General features: G+C 41.8%; 2 protein-coding genes and 1 pseudogene across 2 annotated transcripts; 2 read left to right on the top strand and 1 right to left on the bottom strand.

The window, feature by feature from the left end:
• The first annotated feature begins 480 nt into the window (after positions 1 to 480).
• Positions 481 to 954, top strand: LOC148015064 (uncharacterized; annotated as a pseudogene).
• An 8,606-nt stretch (positions 955 to 9,560) lies between these two features.
• On the top strand, positions 9,561 to 10,034 carry LOC148015063 (uncharacterized). The gene has a single exon (XM_087665759.1). It carries the CDS (start codon positions 9,567 to 9,569, stop codon positions 10,032 to 10,034), a length of 468 nt encoding a protein of 155 aa, XP_087521885.1. The 5' UTR covers positions 9,561 to 9,566.
• A 5,183-nt stretch (positions 10,035 to 15,217) lies between these two features.
• Positions 15,218 to 19,844, bottom strand: LOC148015062 (flavonoid 3'-monooxygenase CYP75B137-like). Its single transcript, XM_087665938.1, has 3 exons — positions 18,956 to 19,844; positions 17,401 to 17,624; positions 15,218 to 16,223 (listed from the first exon to the last, which is right to left on the bottom strand). The coding sequence occupies exons 1-3, from the start codon at positions 19,623 to 19,625 to the stop codon at positions 15,537 to 15,539; spliced, it is 1,581 nt and encodes a 526-aa protein (XP_087522064.1). The 5' UTR covers positions 19,626 to 19,844; the 3' UTR covers positions 15,218 to 15,536.
• Between the last annotated feature and the right edge of the window lie 283 nt (positions 19,845 to 20,127).

The raw sequence follows: 20,127 nt of genomic DNA, 5'->3' as shown, positions 1-20,127 counted from the left end.
ATTCACATCCTTTTCGGTGGGACGCAGAATGACGAAAAGGAAGGGGGAGTAATGCTAATTGGGGGGGGGAAGGAATCACATTGAATCGGAGAAGATTAGCACTGCCTCCACCCTGGGCCCTCTGGAAAATCCCTCTGATGCCACCGTCTGCGGCTAGTGCGTGTCACTTGCGGCACTTTTGACAGCCCTGTGATGAACCTCTTCCCGGTGGCACCTTCCTCAATGCAACGGAGTGCCCTGAAGACGATGCAATGAGGACACTGCGCTAAGGATGATAGCTGAAGATTATGCAGTGAGGACGCTGCGCTAAGGATGAAAGCTGAAGACGATGTCACACAGAAGGTGAAGAAGATGAGGAGGTTGCAGAGCAAAGGATGAGGAAGGTGACGAAAGGCGGGATGAAGCATCGACGCGTTGACACTGCTGCGGCTACAAAGAGGGACATGACGATTTTTCCTGGACCTCGTTAGAGGGAGAGGGAGAGGGATGTTGATACAGCATCTGCCTCTTCTCGCCACCAAACGGATCGTGCTTGCATCCGCCTCCCCTCGCAGGTCCGAGCTGTTGCGTAGCCTTGGACTGAATGTAGAAGTGATCCCATAGACATTTGATGAAAACCTTGAAAAGTCCTCCTTTCCATCAGCAGAGGATTATGCTGCAGAAACTGCTTTGCATAAAGCGATTGAAGTCTCTCAGCAGATCCACAGGGATGATGCCAAAGCGGACATTGTCATAGGAGCTGATACCGTGGTTGAACTCGATGGAATTGTGTTAGAGAAGCCAAAAGATGAAGAGGATGCCTTTCAGATGCTTTCATCTTTAAATGGGAGGCAGCATACTGTTTTCACTGGTGTCTCCTTTGTTCTACCTTTAGTTTGTGATCTGTCCGTTGGTAAACCACCTCTTGTGTACACATTTTGGGAGCAGACAAAGGTTGAGTTTGCCCAACTTTGAGGAGGAGAAGAGGAGGAGTTAGCAGGCTGCCTACAGAACTTCATTATATTGCACTCAAAGAATTGAACACAGAGTCGCTGCTGCCCAGTACATAATTGAGCATGGAGCAGATGTAAATGCCAGTGATTATACTGGACAGACTGCTCTACATTGGACAGCTGTTCGCAATTCAATCCAAGTGGCAGAGCTGTTGCTGCAAAATGGAGCTCGACTGGAAGCTGCAGATTCCCATGGATATAGGGAAACTCTTGTTGCTAATGTATGGCAAGTTGATAATGTATGGCAAGTCTTCCTTGCTCAATATGGCATTTTGATGCAGTAAATTCAAGAGTATACCCTATAAGCTATTATAGACAGCATCTCTCTCTCTAATAGGTCTCAGCTGCTGACCTGAGCTGTATATATGTCTGAAGCTAATGATTGTACTTATCAGAAGACTTATCTGTTGGTCCTGGAGTTTTAACAAGCTGGATATGACTAAATCCAGAATCTAATTGATTTATTTGGTGCCCTGAAAACCAAGCTCTTATGATTATTGTAAAGCTGAGGACAGATTGTCATACTTTGACATTTATTTTGACTCTTCTCTTGCTATATAGTGAACTTTGGGATCAAATATTGAGATCTTCTTGTTAGCCTCTTTCCTTGCTGTCCCTTGAACCCCGTGTTCTGCAGCCCTTGCGTGAACTCTACGACATTTCTGGTGAACCCGACGTGAAAGTGCTGCGTCATCAGCAAGATGGGAGACTCGCAAGAAGAGATGACAGATGATAATGTCATGAAGAACCTGTTTCAGTCATTTACCATGTATATGCAGCAGCAAGTTCATGCAAAACGAGACAGTGATGCTATGGATGCTTTGAAAGCTGTTCAACACGAGATGAAGCAGTTTAATGGCCAGCAAGTGTCAACTTACCTGCATTTGTATGAAGAAAAGATGAAGTTTTTTGGGGTTTCACAAGATGTTTGGAGCCGCTACTTCTTGCGGATCGTGGTGCGCGCTCTTGAAGGTCGAATTGCAGAAATTCAAGAGGCACATGCAGGTTGGGCTGAATTTAAAAAGGCATTAAAAGATGAATATTTCCTGGAGGATACAGGTCTTATGAATCGCAGGAATTTTTTAGCATGGGTTTCTATGCCTAATAAGGGACTTTCTGTTACCGCTCTTTTACGAGAGTTTGAAAGCCGTTATGATCAGTTGGATGGGACTGAACAGCAAGCTTTGGAGATGCAGAAAGTGGAATTATTTTTGCAAGCTGCAGATGCTGATTTACAAGAAAAGTTGGATGATCTTTTGGAAGATCAAGCTACTGATTCAGGTTTAAAGACTGAGTGGAGACATGTCATTGATGCTGTGAATGCTCTTGTCAAGAAGCAGCGCAGGAGAGTCAGATTGCATCGAAATACAGGATCAGTTCCTGAAAAATCCTTGGAGACTTCTTCTTCTACCCCTGCTACTTCTTTGCCTAAGCCTACTCCTCCTGTTGTGAATCCACCAGTACCTGCTGCTCCAGTGCCCTTATCTGTAGATGATGTTATTAAAGGCTTGGCGGATTTGACGATTGAAGCAGTCAAAGCTGAAGTTGGTAAGTTAAAGGAGCAACTTATGTCAGTACCTGCTGTAGCACCTGCTCCAGTGACTGCTTTTCCAGCTGGTCAAAGAAAAGGGCGACGATGTATTTGGTGTGATAGTACAGAGCACCAACACTGCAGAGATTGTGATGCTTTTCAGGAAGCACGTAAGAAGAATGTAGTGTTCTGGGGACAAGATGGGAAGATATGGCTGACAGAGACTGGCGCTCCTCTTGACACGAACTTTGGTAAGGGAGGTATGAAGAAGCTTGTTGATGATATGGCTGCGCGATCAGCTTATGTGAGTGTTAGAGGAGATGCTTCAGCTTTTGGAGTCCAGCTTGAGCAGAAATCTGATGGAGACTCTGCCTTATGGTCTTCTGCCTTGGAGATAGCGAGAAGAGGGAAAGTTCAAACTTCTACTATGACTTGTGTGGGCTCTAGCATCCGAGGAGAAACAGGATGGGATTCTCCTGTTGACAGGTATTCTATTTTTGCTTATATGGCTAAAACACAGGGTTTAGATGCCATGGTTGAGGAAAAGAGAAGAAGAGATGAGGAGGGTCCTAGCTCCTCCAAAAAGACTAGAGGGGGTGACTTTGTTTCACCACCTGTTACAGCTCCACCTATGCCAAATTCTCCAGCTCAAACAGGTTCTGATCAACCAATGGAAGACAAGCAGAAGGAAAAGAGGCAACCAAGAAAAGAGCCAGGATTCAAGCTCTTGTCGGACCTTGATATGCAAACGGATATGAGTAAGATTTTTCATGAAAGAATTTTGAATAGTGAAGTCACTTTTACTGTTGGAGAGGCTCTTGGGATTGCTAGAAGAGAAATACAGGATCAGATGCAGGATCTTTTGTGGAGGAAACGGCATGCGATGGAAGGACCTGCTTTATAGGGATTGTGGCATGGAGCTCTTGGAGAAGAGCATGATGATGCAGTGATGGTTGAGAATGCTTCTGTTAATCCGCAATTGGAGAAAATAGTGCAGCCTATGCAGTATGAAGATGATGAGTCCCCTATTCTCATTCCTCGTAGCCATTTTTCACGAAGTCATTGGGCTAGAGCAACCACTGAGACAGTGGTAAGGATTGGAGAAAAACAAATTCCCTTGATCGCTTTAGTTGATCATGGTTCTGAGATTAATCTTATTGCTCAAGGTGTTTATGAGAGTGGCAAGTGGCCTATGGATGCAGAGCATGGCTGGCACATGAGAGCCGCCAATAATACTTCTGGTGATATGTATGCTGCTTGTCCGAGTATCAGAATTTCTATTGGTAATGTTGAAGAGGATTATCATTGCTTTGTTCAGGATTCATGCTCTTATCCGATTATTCTTGGACAGCCTTTCATTACAGAAGCAAGAATGGAAACAAAAGTGATGGATGACGGATCAGCTTATGCGCGGATATGCAGTAAAGATGGTATGCGAGCTGTTCAGTTTATGACTGTTGGGGTAAATCATCCGAGAAACAGGGACTCCTTGTGTGAGGCACCACTACCTGCGAAGGAGTTGGATTTTCATTAGGTACCGCTGTCTTGCGAGACGCCAGTGGTACGGAGCGGAGAAAAGAGGAGATCTCGCCTCCTGGCAGCCAGTCTTTCTCCAATAACTTTGTTGGGTTTACTTCAGATAGTTCGGTAAGTTATCAGAAAATTTCAGATTTGCCTAGAGCTGCCAGGCAGTACATTGGTCGTAAGGAGAAAGAGTTGAAGAATGCAGGTATTTTGCAAGCAGAAGAGCATGTAGATGGATTGTATGAAGGGATGTCTTATGCAGATACATTGTTTGAGATGAGAGCAATGCTGAAAACTGATGTATGCAAGGGTTCAAAGATGATACCTGTGCAAACCTTGGATATGTTTCAGGAAATTTCTGGTTTTATGCTGCAAACAAAGTTAGAGGCTGAGAAAACTCAGCAAACTGAATTTATGGCTGATCTTGATCAGCTAATAGAATTGCAGAGGGCTGAATCCATTCAGCCAACAGAGTTGAATGCAGAAAAATTTCTGCATACAGAGTTTCAGGATGCGTCTATGCAGTCCATTGAGCCGAGGGCTGAATTCATTCAGCCAACAGAGTTGAATGCAGAAAAATTTCTGCATACAGAGTTTCAGGATGCATCTATGCAGTCCATAGAGCCGATGGCTGAATTTATTCAGCCAACAGAGTTGAATCCAGAAAAATTTCTGCATACAGAGTTTCAGGCTGCACCCATGCAGTCCATAGAGCTAAAGGCTGAAATTTTTCAGCCAACAGAGTTGAAAGATGCTGAAAATTTACAGAAATTGCAGCAAAGAAAAGAGTGCCTGAATGATGCCAAGGTTGACACAAAATATAAAACAGTTGATAAGAAGGTTAAGCCGGTTGCAGGCCCGCTTCCTTCTGATAGTGATGAACAGATTGAAAAAGCTATGAAGCAGCCTATGTTGAGGGATCCTGCAAATATTGGACATAAGTTTACAGCTGAAACTCTTGCAGAATTGAAGATTGGAAATGATGATTTTTTGCTTCCAGTGGAAAAAGAATGTTTTAGAGAGATGCTTGGACGTCATGGTAAGGCATTTGCTTTCTTTCCACATGAAATTGGCTGCATTAGTCCCGAATTGGTTGCACCTATGGTCATCTTCACTGTTCCTCATGTACCATGGAATATACATCCTATACCTGTGCCTAAAGCACACTTGCCAAAGCTGATAGAGTTGCTGAATGAGAAGATTAAAATGGGGATTTTGGAACCCTCTTCTGCACCTTATTCAAACAGGTGGTTTACTGTACCAAAGAAGAATGGTACTTTGAGATTTATTCAGGATATGCAGCCCGTGAACAAAGTGACAATCAGGAATGTGGGAACAGGTCCAGTTGTGGATGAATTTGCTGAGGCTTTTGCAGGACGAGCCATCTATTCACTAGGTGACTTGTATTCAGGTTATGATCAGTTTCAGCTTGCCTTGGAAAGCAGGGATATTACTACTATGCGGACACCTATTGGTCTTGTGAGGATGTGTACCTTGCCACAAGGTGCTACAAACTCAATTGCTCATATGATGAATGCTATGCATAGAGTTCTTCGAGACTATATTCCGCAGTATACCATGCCATTTCTAGATGATGTGCCTATTAAGGGTTGTGCAGAAGAAGAAAAGAATGAAAGTCTTGATTTGCGTGGATGTAGACAGTTTGTGGCTGACCACTTGGTTGCTTGTGAGCAAATATTGACACGATTAGAGGAGGTAAATTTGACACTTTCAGGGCTGAAATCTATCTTTGCTGTTAATGAAGTCATCATAGTTGGGCATATGGTTGGATACTATGGCAGAAAGCCTTCTCCTACAAAGGTGGATGCCATAAACAGGATAGCAGAGTATTGCTCAACTACTTCAGAGGTGCGGAGATTTGTGGGAGCTTGTGTATTTTACATGATTTGGATTCCTCATTTTGCTCATATTGCAGATGTTCTCTATCAGCTGCTTCGAAAGGGGCAGAAATTTCATTGGGATGAGAAGCATTCAAAAGCCATGCGTAAGCTCAAGAAGCTGTTGCAATCAGCTCCTACTCTACGCAAGGCGGATTATCAGTGTGGACGGCCGATCATGTTGACAGTTGATACTAGCCCTATTGGCATAGGTTGGGCTGTGGGACAGGATGATGCTGATGGAAATAGGTATGCAATCCGCTTTGAAGCTAAAGCTCTTAATGAGCGACAAAGGAGATATCCGCAGATTAAAAGAGAATTGTGGGGAGTAGTCACTGCACTGAAGTGTGACAAAGGATATTTTATTGGAGCTTCAGTTGTTGTGGAAACAGATTGTTTGCCTTTGCTTGGCATGATTACTAGTTGCTCGACTCCAGATATAGCGATGCTTCGGTGGATTGCCTATATCAAATCATTGAATCCAGAATTTCGACACATAGCAGGGAAAGATAATCCAGTTGCTGACATGCTTTCTAGAGCGAGATATGAGAATGAGGAGTCAATGCTTGCAGAAGATGATGAGACAGAGTTTGCTGCTTCTGTCCTTACTCATGATTGTCATGTATCTACTGTTGAAGCTTTTATTGAAGAACTTTATGTTGATGAGTGGCTGCAAATTGGACAGTATCTAAGTTCATTGACTCGAAGAGCTAATTGGACAGATGATGAATTCAAGAAAATCAGAAGGAAGGCTTATGGGTATTTCTTGAAAGATGGTTTTCTTTGGAAGCATCCAAGAAAGAGAGGAGGCTTGCCCTTGAGAGTAGTTTGTGATGTAGCGATGCAGATACAGATTATGCAAGAGTTTCATGAGAGCTCATGGGCTGGACATAGAGGTGTGTGGGCTACTTATGAGAAAATCAAAGAAAGATACTGGTGGAAAGGGATGTATAAAGATGTTTCTCACTTTGTGGAGACTTGCAGGGACTACCAGCTTTACTCTTTAGTGCGACATCGTGATGAGCTGCATCCGACTTATCCACTATGTATGCATTCCAAGTGGGTGGTAGACTTGGTTACTTTGCCAGTGGGACTTTGGCAGATGAGATATCTTGTCTTGGCTAGGGAGGATCTTACAAACTATGTTGAAGGTAGACCGTTGCGGACGAAGACCACCACTACAGTATGTAAATTCTTGTTGGAAGAAATATTTTGCAGGTATGGGTGTATAGGCAAGATTACAACCGATCGTGGAGAGCTAGATGCTGATGAAGCTAGAGAATTCTTCTCATGGCTTGGAATTAAATTGGCTCTTACTACTGCCTATAATCCAGAGGGAAATGGCAAAAGTGAAAGAGGACATCCGCCAATAGTTAAAGCATTGGCAAAAGCTTGTAGAGGTCGGATTGGAGATTGGCCGAGATTACTACCTTTTGCATTGTGGGCTGATCGCTCTACACATAGTGTGACTACTGGATACATGCCTGCGGAGTTGATGTATGGGTAAAAACCTGTTATGCCTACTGAAATTTGTGCTCTCACTTGGAGTGTTCTTCCGTGGCATGAGAATTTATCAAGGGAAGAGCTGTTAGCCCTTCGAATTCGTCAATTAGAGAGAAGGACAGAAGATGTGCAGCTAGCTGTTGACCGTTTGAAGGCAGCCCGTCTCAGAAATAAGGACAGGTTTGATTTAAGGCATCGCTTGAGGCCTAGAGCCATAAAAGAAGAAGATTGGGTTCTAGTCTATGACAGTAGTCTAGAAAATCAGCATAGTAGCATGAGAAAAATGGTTCAAAGATGGTTTGGACCGTATGAAGTGAAAAAGGTTTTTGACAATGGTACCTATGAGCTGGCTGAATTAGATGGAACAACATTGAGGGTGCTTATTGCTGGAAAACGAGTCAAGATTTTCAAGAGAAGAGAAGATGAAGAATATGCACTTGAAGCATTGACAGAAGAAGAGCAGATAGGAGAAAGACAAGCTGATGAGACAGAAGACATAGATGATGAAGCCAATGGAGAAACAGGTCTACTAGAATCAGAAGATGGACTTGACCTGTTTGTGGACTTGAATGATCCTGGATAGTTGGCACATCCGGAGGATGCGTAAGTTTAGAGGGGGTGGATGTCGTGTTGCTGCGCATCCGAGTCGTATACGCCTCCATTTCTTTTGTTGTGCATTTGTGTTAATCTCCGCGTGTGATTCATTGTTTGTGTGATGCATTTTAATAATCCGCATCCAATGTATATATTCCCTTAGTGCATGCGCATGATTTTGTTTGGATGCATGATGTGCGTGTATTAGAAAAATATGAAAAACTGATGCCAAAGGATCTTTGTCTTGCTGCTTTGAATAACAGCCAAGGCACTGCCCTCTAGCCTGCTTACAGGCTCATTCACCATTGCTCCTTTCTCACTGAAATCCTCATGAGAGATTGATAGTATATAAACTATCAGAGGCAAATATAAACTGTCAGAGGCCGTCACAGTGGCTGAACAGGTTGCGAGGAGGATGAATTCCGTCAATAGGACTGAAATGCTGATTGCAAAGAGATGTCAGACATCAGATGTTGTGGAAAATCACTACGTCAGAAGCAAGGAGATGAACAGAGGGTAATATGTGAAAGCTTTTACATTGTAAAGTCTTATGGATACATCCATTGCTTGTTATGAATCAAGCTAACAGAAGAAGCAATTGATTTTTTGGTTATCTGACAAGAATGTATGGGGTCGAAAACCGTGAAAGCTTTATGCAGAACATGAACCAAAATGAATGCCCTTATTACGAGATTAAGTGGATGATGATGCTGTGTCTTGGCGGGAAGAGGGCCAGCAAAGATGTGAACCTGCAATTATGAAACCAAGTTTATGAGCAGAAAATGATTAGAAGGCACAATGTTGGGAGTATAGATCTCCTTACTCGCAGCGGACTGCTGTCCTCCAACTAGTAGACCATATTCAAACGCAGGATGCCCTGGCATCACGATGCCAGCTGTAGTCTTCACCGATCTAAATTTGGCTTTTAGATGATGAACACTCAACTGTTACAAACTCGGCAGCAGGGTAGACAAAAAAAAAGGAGAACCTCCAAAAAAAGAAAAGGCCTGTACTTCCACATTCGGGAGCTGCACCTTGATTCACATCCTTTTCGGTGGGACGCAGAATGACGAAAAGGAAGGGGGAGTAATGCTAATTGGGGGGGGGAAGGAATCACATTGAATCGGAGAAGATTAGCGCTGCCTCCACCCTGGACCCTCTGGAAAATCCCTCTGATGCCACCGTCTGCGGCTAGTGCGTGTCACTTGCGGCACTTTTGACAGCCCTGTGATGAACCTCTTCCCGGTGGCACCTTCCTCAATGCAACGGAGTGCCCTGAAGACGATGCAATGAGGACACTGCGCTAAGGATGATAGCTGAAGATTATGCAGTGAGGACGCTGCGCTAAGGATGAAAGCTGAAGACGATGTCACACAGAAGGTGAAGAAGATGAGGAGGTTGCAGAGCAAAGGATGAGGAAGGTGACGAAAGGCGGGATGAAGCATCGACGCGTTGACACTGCTGCGGCTACAAAGAGGGACATGACGATTTTTCCTGGACCTCGTTAGAGGGAGAGGGAGAGGGATGTTGATACAGCATCTGCCTCTTCTCGCCACCAAACGGATCGTGCTTGCATCCGCCTCCCCTCGCAGGTCCGAGCTGTTGCGTAGCCTTGGACTGAATGTAGAAGTGATCCCATCGACATTTGATGAAAACCTTGAAAAGTCCTCCTTTCCATCAGCAGAGGATTATGCTACAGAAACTGCTTTGCATAAAGCGATTGAAGTCTCTCAGCAGATCCACAGGGATGATGCCAAAGCGGACATTGTCATAGGAGCTGATACCGTGGTTGAACTCGATGGAATTGTGTTAGAGAAGCCAAAAGATGAAGAGGATGCCTTTCAGATGCTTTCATCTTTAAATGGGAGGCAGCATACTGTTTTCACTGGTGTCTCCTTTGTTCTACCTTTAGTTTGTGATCCGTCCGTTGGTAAACCACCTCTTGTGTACACATTTTGGGAGCAGACAAAGGTTGAGTTTGCCCAACTTTGAGGAGGAGAAGAGGAGGAGTTAGGAGGCTGCCTACAGAACTTCATTATATTGCACTCAAAGAATTGAACACAGAGTCGCTGCTGCCCAGTACATAATTGAGCATGGAGCAGATGTAAATGCCAGTGATTATACTGGACAGACTGCTCTACATTGGACAGCTGTTCGCAATTCAATCCAAGTGGCAGAGCTGTTGCTGCAAAATGGAGCTCGACTGGAAGCTGCAGATTCCCATGGATATAGGGAAACTCTTGTTGCTGCACGAACGCTACCTTTGGGCAGAATGCAGTAAAACTGAACAAAGAACAGAGACATAAAAGCTCTGTTTCACATGTTAAGTGAAGCAAGCTCTAAGGAGTGCACTCCATAAGACAGAAATGATGCAGTTGATAATGTATGGCAAGTCTTCCTTGCTCAATATGGAATTTTGATGCAGTAAATTCAAGAGTCTTTATAGGATGGTATCCCCCCCCTCTTTTCATGACTCTCCAACTTCCACTAACTCCTCCCCTTCCTCTTCTCCAATTGGCACCCTTTGGGCTTCCTCTCCCTTTCCTCTTCCTCTTCCAGCAATAATTGACATTTTTTATTGCATGTTTTTTTTGTAAATACATTTATAAACAATAACGCAAGTGACCCGTTTTCTCCATACTCCAATCTCTAAGTTGCATATCAAATTGGTGGCAAAAGCATGGATGATCACTACAACTCAATATTGATTTGCATTTATTTCTTCATGGATAAGTAACCATGTTAGTATCTTGTCACATTAACTCAAGTACTCATGGTCCACTAATTGTTATATCCATGTCATTAACTCCGCTTACTCGAAAATAATCCATTCTCATTAGATAAAACTATCGAATTCTACTTGACATTTACCTAAGTCCATCCTCTAGCACAAAACTCCTTCAAACCAAGATTTGCCACTTGCGAGATTGCAAAGACACGTCCTTCAAAGATGAAATCTCGACCACATCTGCATTAAATTAATGTGAGAAGTTGGTAACAATGTGCCAATTGTGTACAATGTTGCTAATTTTTTTTGCAATGTTAGGTATTGTTTCTAGGTGTTGTCATTCTCCCCCACTTAATTACGAGTGTCCTCACAAGCATGGCTACATCACAAACATCCAGCATCATCAGCACAGCTACCCTATAAGCTATTATAGACAGCATCTCTCTCTCTAATAGGTCTCAGCTGCTGACCTGAGCTGTATATATGTCTGAAGCTAATGATTGTACTTATCAGAAGACTTATCTGTTGGTCCTGGAGTTTTAACAAGCTGGATATGACTAAATCCAGAATCTAATTGATTTATTTGGTGCCCTGAAAACCAAGCTCTTATGATTATTGTAAAGCTGAGGACAGATTGTCATACTTTGACATTTATTTTGACTCTTCTCTTGCTATATAGTGAACTTTGGGATCAAATATTGAGATCTTCTTGTTAGCCTCTTTCCTTGCTGTCCCTTGAACCCCGTGTTCTGCAGCCCTTGCGTGAACTCTACGACAACGCGAAATGGTAGACGCGCAAATAGACGGGCGGATAGACGCGCCCATAAGATTTTCTCTATATTCAAAAATCGCGTCTAAATGTGCGTCTATGAGGCCTTTTTGTTGTAGTGTGAAGCCTAAATTTAGTGAGTTAGATAAAAAAGAAATCAAGGATTTCTTACAGAATGGCATTCATTTCAATGAGTTTTCAATAGATGTAATCTACTTGAAAGCGTCCCCCCCCCAAAAAAAGAAGAAGAAGAAGAGTTTCAATCTTGATGTAATAAAGTTTACAATGACTTGTACAATTCAAATTTCTATCATCAATATGTATACATATAAAGTTTGCAATTTCAAATGTATTATTGAACCTCAAGAGTATATTTTCGAATTTTTAAGACATTTTGAAGGTTTCACAATTTATTAATCTGTATAATAAAATTTATTTGGTTACCAAATTTAGTATAACAAAATTTTATTCTAGAATATATCTATGAGATTCAATACTTTTATGATACAAATGGTGGCTGTTATAGATCCCCAAAAAAGTTAATAAAGTTGAGCACCAAAATATTACTTTAATACACATATTACGTTTACCATCTTAAAAATTCTCTTTTAACTAAAATACATCTTTCTAAATTTGAAAAAAAAAGTAACCCTTGAATATATACATACATACATACATATATATATATAAAACAAATAATATTTCTGACAAATAATGGTAGGATCATATTCATCACAAGATGGACTTGTTTAATGAACAGTCCTTGTTGCTAAGACCCACCATTCCTCTCACTTGTCAAATTATGGCATCTATTAGTGTGCCACCTTGTGAGTAGGTGTGCTATGCTACCTATTTCTATCATCTTTATGCCATGTTGGCCAAGGCACTATACTTCATCCCCCCAGCTCACTCCATAGGTTTTCCTCAAACACATCACTCCTTGCCTACACCTACAGCAGTGCAAGGATTTTAGTACACAAGGTATGGCTACCTCTTCTTTAAAAAATTTATTCCTCTCTCTTACCAATCAACTTGCCTCTTCTAATAAAAATTTTGCCTCTCTCTTGTCGATCATCTTTCTCCTCTACATCTGCATCATCAATGCGATCAATTGGGTTGATGCACTGGAGAAGTTAGCCTTTGTTTAGGGTGCATCAGAAGACAAAGCAATTAGATATGTCATGTGCAAGTGCAAGTACCTACAAATTTTGGCCATAGCTCTACTATGTGTGTTCAATCTAATTAAGAGGCAAATAGTAGAGGCAAGCTACTTGGAATTTGTATGTTGAGTTGCTTTGGGGTTTAGATGTTGCCCCATGCACTTATATATGACAATAGATGCATTTTGAACATATTCTATATCCTTAATACTAGCATTCATCATGGATGAGTCTACCTTTTACCTCTAGTGAAGTGATTGAAACTCAATTCATTGGTCCACTTCTAAATGAGGGTGCAAATGTAGATTTTGATTAGTAAGGTTTTGAATAGCTTGTTTATCTTACCTTTGAATTTCTAGAAAAACACTTTCCAATTATACTCCAATTGTACTACATTCTAAGTGTGATCTATTTATAGTGTATTTTTAGTTGTCATATGGTCAATAGTAATTTTATTCATTATGGATTTTTTGTGTGCATGCACACACATGCATAGAGAGAGAGAGAGAGAGAGAGAGAGAGAGAGAGAGAGAGAGAGAGAGAGAGAGAGAGAGAGAGAGAGAGAGAGAGAGAGAGAGAGAGAGAGAGAGAGAGGCCAATGGTTTATCACCAAGTTATGAAACATGTGACATAAACATTCTAGATTTGATGCTAAATACATTATGTGAAAATGTATTTCACTATAAATGTTCACAACAACCTAGTATACCATACATGTATATTCTAGCTACTCAATGGAGTTAGAAATAGCTTGCTAAGTTTTGTCAATGCTTGGTTGAGTTACTAAGTCATTCACCAATAATTGATCAACAAATTGGCATCCTAATCACCTCGATTCAATAACACTATGCCAATCAATACTATAGATTAGCAGTCACATGATAGGAAATATTTATCATAGGATAAGCTTCAAACATTCTTTCTCCACGTAGTTTTAATTTTCTCAATTTTAGATATCCTTTTCTTATCCCTTTTGCTATGTAGAACTTGTTCTTGCTTATTATTTCTTAGGAATCTCCTTTGATTGATTATCTAAGGCAATTATTGTAGATTCATGTGATTTTTGTTCACACACATGTATGTTTATGTGTAGGCATTCTAAGAGGCCACATTCTTTCTCCCCTAACTATGAAGAGTTCCAGACTTCTATTTCAAACAATTAACCCTCTCTTCACAAATCATTATAAGCATTTGTGTTGCACAAATCAAATGCAAGGCTTATGCGTAGCGAGCAGAAGAAGCTCTCTCTCACTCTCTTTCTCTTAAAAAAATGGAATCACAACTCATAAAACTCAAAATAGACTTTAAAAAGAGTAAAGAAAAATTGAGTGACACACTATTGGGTACAATTTTCCCTCATTTATGAAGTGGGTATCCCCTCCATGCCATATTTATCATACTAAAATGAATATTGCTTTGCCCAAAGATAGGCCCTTTATAATCACTCTTTTGATAAAAGAGTTTGAGTTAGCTGAATAAATGGTTGCAATCAATTGCACAACTCACAACTGCTGACAACCATAAAACATTTCTAAAATATCTTCAATATCTCCTAAAATCTGAAGAATCAATAAATATTCTCAAACATGAGGATGTACACACGTCTTAGAATAAACGGCATTGTGTATATTTAAATAATTCAATGAAGAAGTCTTTGGAATAAATTGTGCTTGTCGTATGTACCCAATTCATCTTACTCTACACATCAGCTTATCAAAAATTCAAAATATCATGTTAGAAAAATAATTATCTAAATAAATGCAACTAGCCATAATAAATCAAATAATCATTGGAATTCTATTAAATACTCAAATTACATAGATGTTAGCACTTGAGATATGAATATTGTGATATCACCCACATACACCTTCACCCACATTCACACCTGCAAGTCTCACACTCGAAAAGGATAAGCATCCCCATCAACCTTCCGCCCAAGATGAAAAGTAATTTTCTCTTAGGAATGTGCCCTGCGCTAATGGATAACCATTCAAGACCCTCATCTCGTTAACATCCACACAAGGGAGAACCATTGAAGACGTTCATCTCCTCGTGTAGATGTCATAGATGCCACCTAGCAACAATTTGTATCTTATTAAGCTTATTCTTAACAAATACACATACATGTATAGAGACATATATATATACATATACATGCATAGGCATTCCATACGCATATATGCATTTACATTAATATGTATAATCTTCTATATGTGTATACATGAATTCCTTGAATTTGTGCATCCAGTGCTACATATAAATCAATATGTTAATGTTTTTCATGGATATGAATATGCATGTACAAATATGCATAATGAATGCATCTTAATGGATATGTGAAGTAGCATGTATGTAAATGTATACAAGTACATGCATGCACAAAGCTCTAGAATCGAGGGCATATGTCTAAGATCTATACATACACACACTCACATTCACATGCACATATATCTAACTCATAGAATAATTCCCCACTTGCTTGCTCAACTAAATGATACAAAACATCTTGAACTTGAGAATTTTTACCAGTGTTCATTTTGTAAGACTTACTCATGGCTAGAATGTAACAATTTATTAAGAGGATTTGAGTATATTCTCTATCTCTAGGCTCATTCTCCTTTAAGTTACTTGAAAACACAATGGAGTTGTGCTCCTAAAATTGCATTTTCTTTGTTAAATCCCTTGTCTAAGTATGAAACATCAATGACCATCAAAGGAATGATTATAACTCATGCATATGTATTGCCATGAGAACAAAGGTGGATCAAAGAATGTACCACCATTTATGTTGTAGGCTTATATGTTTTGCAAGGATGAGACAAGGATTTCGTCTTCGACTAGAGTGGTGGCATTGGTTTTCTAGGTGTTGGGATGAGATGAAGCTTTTGAGACATTGACGCGATGAGACCAACAGGATTCTCCGGGGTAATCGTAAGGGCATCATCTTTGACCTCTGTCGAAGAATCCTCGCTTATGCAATCAGCTGTTGTCTTCCATTGGAAGAGCAATGTAAAGTTGGCAATCATGAGGGTAACCATGGCGACAGCAAGGTTCATGGCGGGGCACATTCTGCGTCCACTACCGAAGGGGATAAGCTCAAAGCACTGCCCTTTCATGGTCATGTGAGCGACACTGCCAACAGTTCCGTCGATGAATCGATCTGGCCAAAACTCATGTGCTCTGTCCCACACGGACGGGTCTCTCCCGATTGCCCAAACGTTAACCATGAGAAGTGTTCTGGGTTGGATGTCATATCCCATTACCTTGCAGGGTGGTGGCTCTGGAGTTGCTCGATGAACGAGCATGGGAAGTGGAGGGTGAAGGCGGAGCGTCTCTTGTACCACGGCTTGCGTGTATGGCAACCCTGGAAAGTCTGTTTCTTCGACCACGTACTTCTTACCCGCTTCCACCACATTATCCACCTCTTCTTGTATCTTCTGCATCACCCGAGGATGACAAATGAGCTCTGCCATAGCCCATTCTGTGACCGATGAAATGGGTTCTACCCCTCCATTGAGGAGCTCCTGGCACAAGAATAGAAAGTCGTTACCGAGAATTTGTGAGACGCCGATAGTACCACATTGCTTTTAACAAATAGGTATTGCGAAACTAATCCTCCTTGTGGTTGTTTTAGGCGAGCATGTGCACACACCCCATCCCTAGATGCCAAAGAGAAGTCAACCAACTTAGAATTGTGGATTTGCTGATGCTTTTCCTTGAATTTTGAGAAGATCCATAACAAAATGATCCGAAAGTCAAAGACATATCTTGGAGGGGGTCATGGCTCAAGTGGGTTTCTAAGGTAAGTGGGTCACAAGTGTAATAGTATGCACACAACGACTAGAACATCAAGGGATAAGTGACAGTGAGTTGATTTGTGCTAGGTAATGAATCAAAATGAAAATGGATTTTCACAAATATGAGAGGAGCAATCAAAGTTGACTAAAGCCAACCTTGTACTTGTTCAAGAATATGCCTATTTTGTTTGGTATATTATTATTGAGTAGCATTATTGGAGTTATATCTAATTTTAAGTAGGTTACATCATTATGCAACCTAAAAAGTTTCTCTGCAAACCATGCAATCTTACAATCAAGAGAATCAATATCACCAAGCATTCAAGGGCTTCCAATTTTAACATTATGCTACATATCAAATAGAATCGGAAATTTATCATTAATTGACATTGATAAAAGTGAGAACATGAATTCTCTAAACCAAGACTAGTTGAAGAATATAAGCACTTCATGATTCTCATACATCACCAACAATCGATATCATCATTTTTAATCTTCCTGCAATCCTATGTAGGTTTCCATCATGATAGATAATAAAAGCCAAAAAATACTTTTCATACCAATTCAATCTTTCACTCATTATTCCACTTCAAACCTAGAATCCTTTTCAGCTTTATACTAATTAACCTCATATAAGAGAATTTGGAAATTTTCCAAGTCTCATTTTCAAATAAGTGATAAATATTTGATCATGTGGCTAAATCTTGGTCCATATTTGAAACTAGAATTTGGAAAGGTAACTTATGTAGTATTTAGTGTAGACTCCACCTTTAAGTAAGACAACAAGATTTGACTATGTGGTCAAATAATGAAGGTATTGGGGGTTCCCAAAGTGCATGGAAATTCCCAAATTCTCTAATATAGCGTTAATTCAATTGTTCACTCTCAAGGTAAAGAATATTACCAAGATGCTAGCTTTCACATCATTCAGATCAGAGCTGGTACGTAGGAGGAAGTCCAACAAGTCACTAGTAGCTGGGGAATCCATATTTGTAGAGTCAATTGACTTATTAAGAGTATGCTTTGCAATGAGTTTGTCAACAAAAGCATCTAAGCATTTGTTAATGCCATTGAGTTGAGCCTTTCTTCCACCAAGGTCAAACCAAGTTGGCAAAGGAAAATAATCACCTAAGAAATAAACATTATGGCATGTTAGCTTTTTGTGTATGTGCACACGTGTGTGTGTGTGTGTGTGCACATATGCATGTATGTGTGTGTATATGCATTTGTGTGTTAGAGCAAGTGTAGCAAGAAAAGGGCCTATATCTTATAGATTCTTGTGTTTCATAGTAGCTATTGTTGCAAGGAAAGCATTGTGAAGAGATGGTGATTAAGAACCATAGTAATTATTAGGCTTGTTGTTACAGTTAAGAAGGATGGGAGTACATCTTATAAGGAGGAGAATTAATAGCACATGTGTGTTGAACTTCCATATGGGAGTACAAAGATGTAAGGGTGGCACCTATGACATGGCACTTTGATTCGAATGGATCTCTCATGTAACACTTTTCTATAATGTGGAAAAATGAGCTTTTCCTTTGGTCTGTTAGATGGATTTTGATCATAGGACCTCGCATTGTGTGCATTCTCCACCATCCATTGAATACTCATGTGCACATGTTAATGGCATAAGTCTTTAGCTTGATGGCTAAAGTTTTGATTATGGATATGTTGTCAACTCTCAAATGGGAGTGGACAGATGTGAAGACAGTGCTTATGGCACAATGCTTATGACAACTCTCAAATAGGAGTGGATAGATGTGAAGACCATGCTTATGGCACTCGATGGTGAACCTAGGTCTATCCTCTGCTTTTTGCCAATTGGGTCATTTATCTAATATGGTGTAGCTTGGTACCACTAGTTATGGACGCATACATGTCTAAAAAGTTCCACCACATGTAGACTAGGTGTTAGGTGGTGGGTGATTGCTAATTGTCGGTGTCAATAAGAAGTTTTAGTCATGAAAAACTCATGTTATCTTTGACATCACGAGGTCTTGAAACGGCGGCAACCCATATGTACCCTATTGCAATGGGGGATGACGATGAGAGTTTCAAGTGCGGAAGGGCAGCTTCTTGTGGACAAAACACTTTGAAGCACATTGTAGACATGAGGGCTTTCCTATGCATCATCAGCTTGGCTATGAAGCGGTTGGGGCTTTCCCTAAAGATTGTGGCATTCCCGAATATCCCGAAAAGGCTAAAGAAAGAAGTCGGCATGCGTTTATGTAAATAATTCTCGACTTAACCTTGGATACAACACTGCTTCTCGTGGACTATTCTGTCTGAGGTCCTCGAACTGGAGGGACTCGGGAGGCCTAGGTTACAGGTAGGTAGGTAGGTTGACGGTTGCAGGCAGCCTGCAGGTCTAGATGAGGCTAGTGTTACTGTGGGAGTGCGTGTGATATAATGAAGAGCCTAGCCTAGCTGAATTGAAGCTGCATGTGATAAGACTTTACCCAAGTAGGAAGAGGTGAAGGCTTTGTTGAGCTCCGGGAGGGAGACGAGGAAGGCGTCGTTATCGGGGTCATCGAGGGTGGTGCCAGCGAGCATGCGGCAGATGGCGTTGGAGGAGATGCGGTAGGCCAGCTGGTGGATGGAGACAGGGGTCGGGGTGGGCGGCAGGCGGCGGAGGGCGGAGATGAGCTCGCCGAGACGGAGGTGGCGGAGGGCGGGGAGGCGCGCGGGGCCCAGCAGGTGGGCGGTGTAGGCCCGCCGGAGAGCCACGCACTCGGGCCCGTAGTGCATGGACAGGCAGGCCCGTGCGCCGTAGAAGAGGCGGCGCGAGGCCTCCGACTGGAAGCGGTCGGCGAAGCGCAGGTCGTGCGCCTGCAGGAACTCTCGGGCGGCGCCCGGCGACGACGCCACCACGGCATGCACGCGGCCCAGGCGCAGCCACATCACTGGCTCCTGCCTCTCCTCCGCCAGCCTCGCCAACACCCGGAACCGCTGCTTCCCCAGCAGGAGTATGTAGCCCACCACCGGTAACCCCCGTGGCCCCGGTGGCCGGCGCTGCCCGCCTCTCGCTGCCCACCACACCACCACTAACACTAACAGCACAGAGCTCACCAGCACCTCCATTCTCCCGAACCCACCATCCATCTTGATTACCACCCCCACTGTGTCCATCTCTTATTTTGACGGCGCCTGTCAAAGGCTAGCTGTGTCCAAGACCAAGTTACAGTTACACTGGCCGTGCAGTAAGCATCCGCATCTGTAGCCTTGATATACAGTGCGGCTCGTCGACCAAGTTACAGTAACACTACCCGTGCAGCAAGCATCCGCATCCATAGCCTTGACATACAGCGCGGCTCATCGATCTGACAGCACACCAGTCAACTCAGAATTTCTTTGCGATTCTCCCTAGTCCATGAGTGATGCTTTTTATTTTAAAAACCATTATCGAATCTTTTTTTATACCTTCTTTACTCTTCTTTTGGTACAATAATTTCACAAAATGAATTTTCAAATCTTTGGCTTCAGAAAATATGGTTCTTGAAACCCAAAAGGAATCTTAAAATCTTTGGCTCCAGCGTATATATTTGTATATATGTCGTTGCCTTAAATCTCGAATCTCCATGTTCCTGCCATCGCGAAACCCAAAAGTAATAAACTTTTTCAATAAACTCTT

This window comes from Lygodium microphyllum, chromosome 24 (genome assembly GCF_053477565.2).
Source record: "Lygodium microphyllum isolate KBCC chromosome 24, Lygodium_microphyllum_v1.1.10, whole genome shotgun sequence".
Classification (NCBI taxonomy): Eukaryota; Viridiplantae; Streptophyta; class Polypodiopsida; order Schizaeales; family Lygodiaceae; genus Lygodium; species Lygodium microphyllum.
The sequence above is the reverse complement of the archived record's forward strand: the minus strand, read 5'-3'. Positions and strand labels throughout refer to the sequence as shown.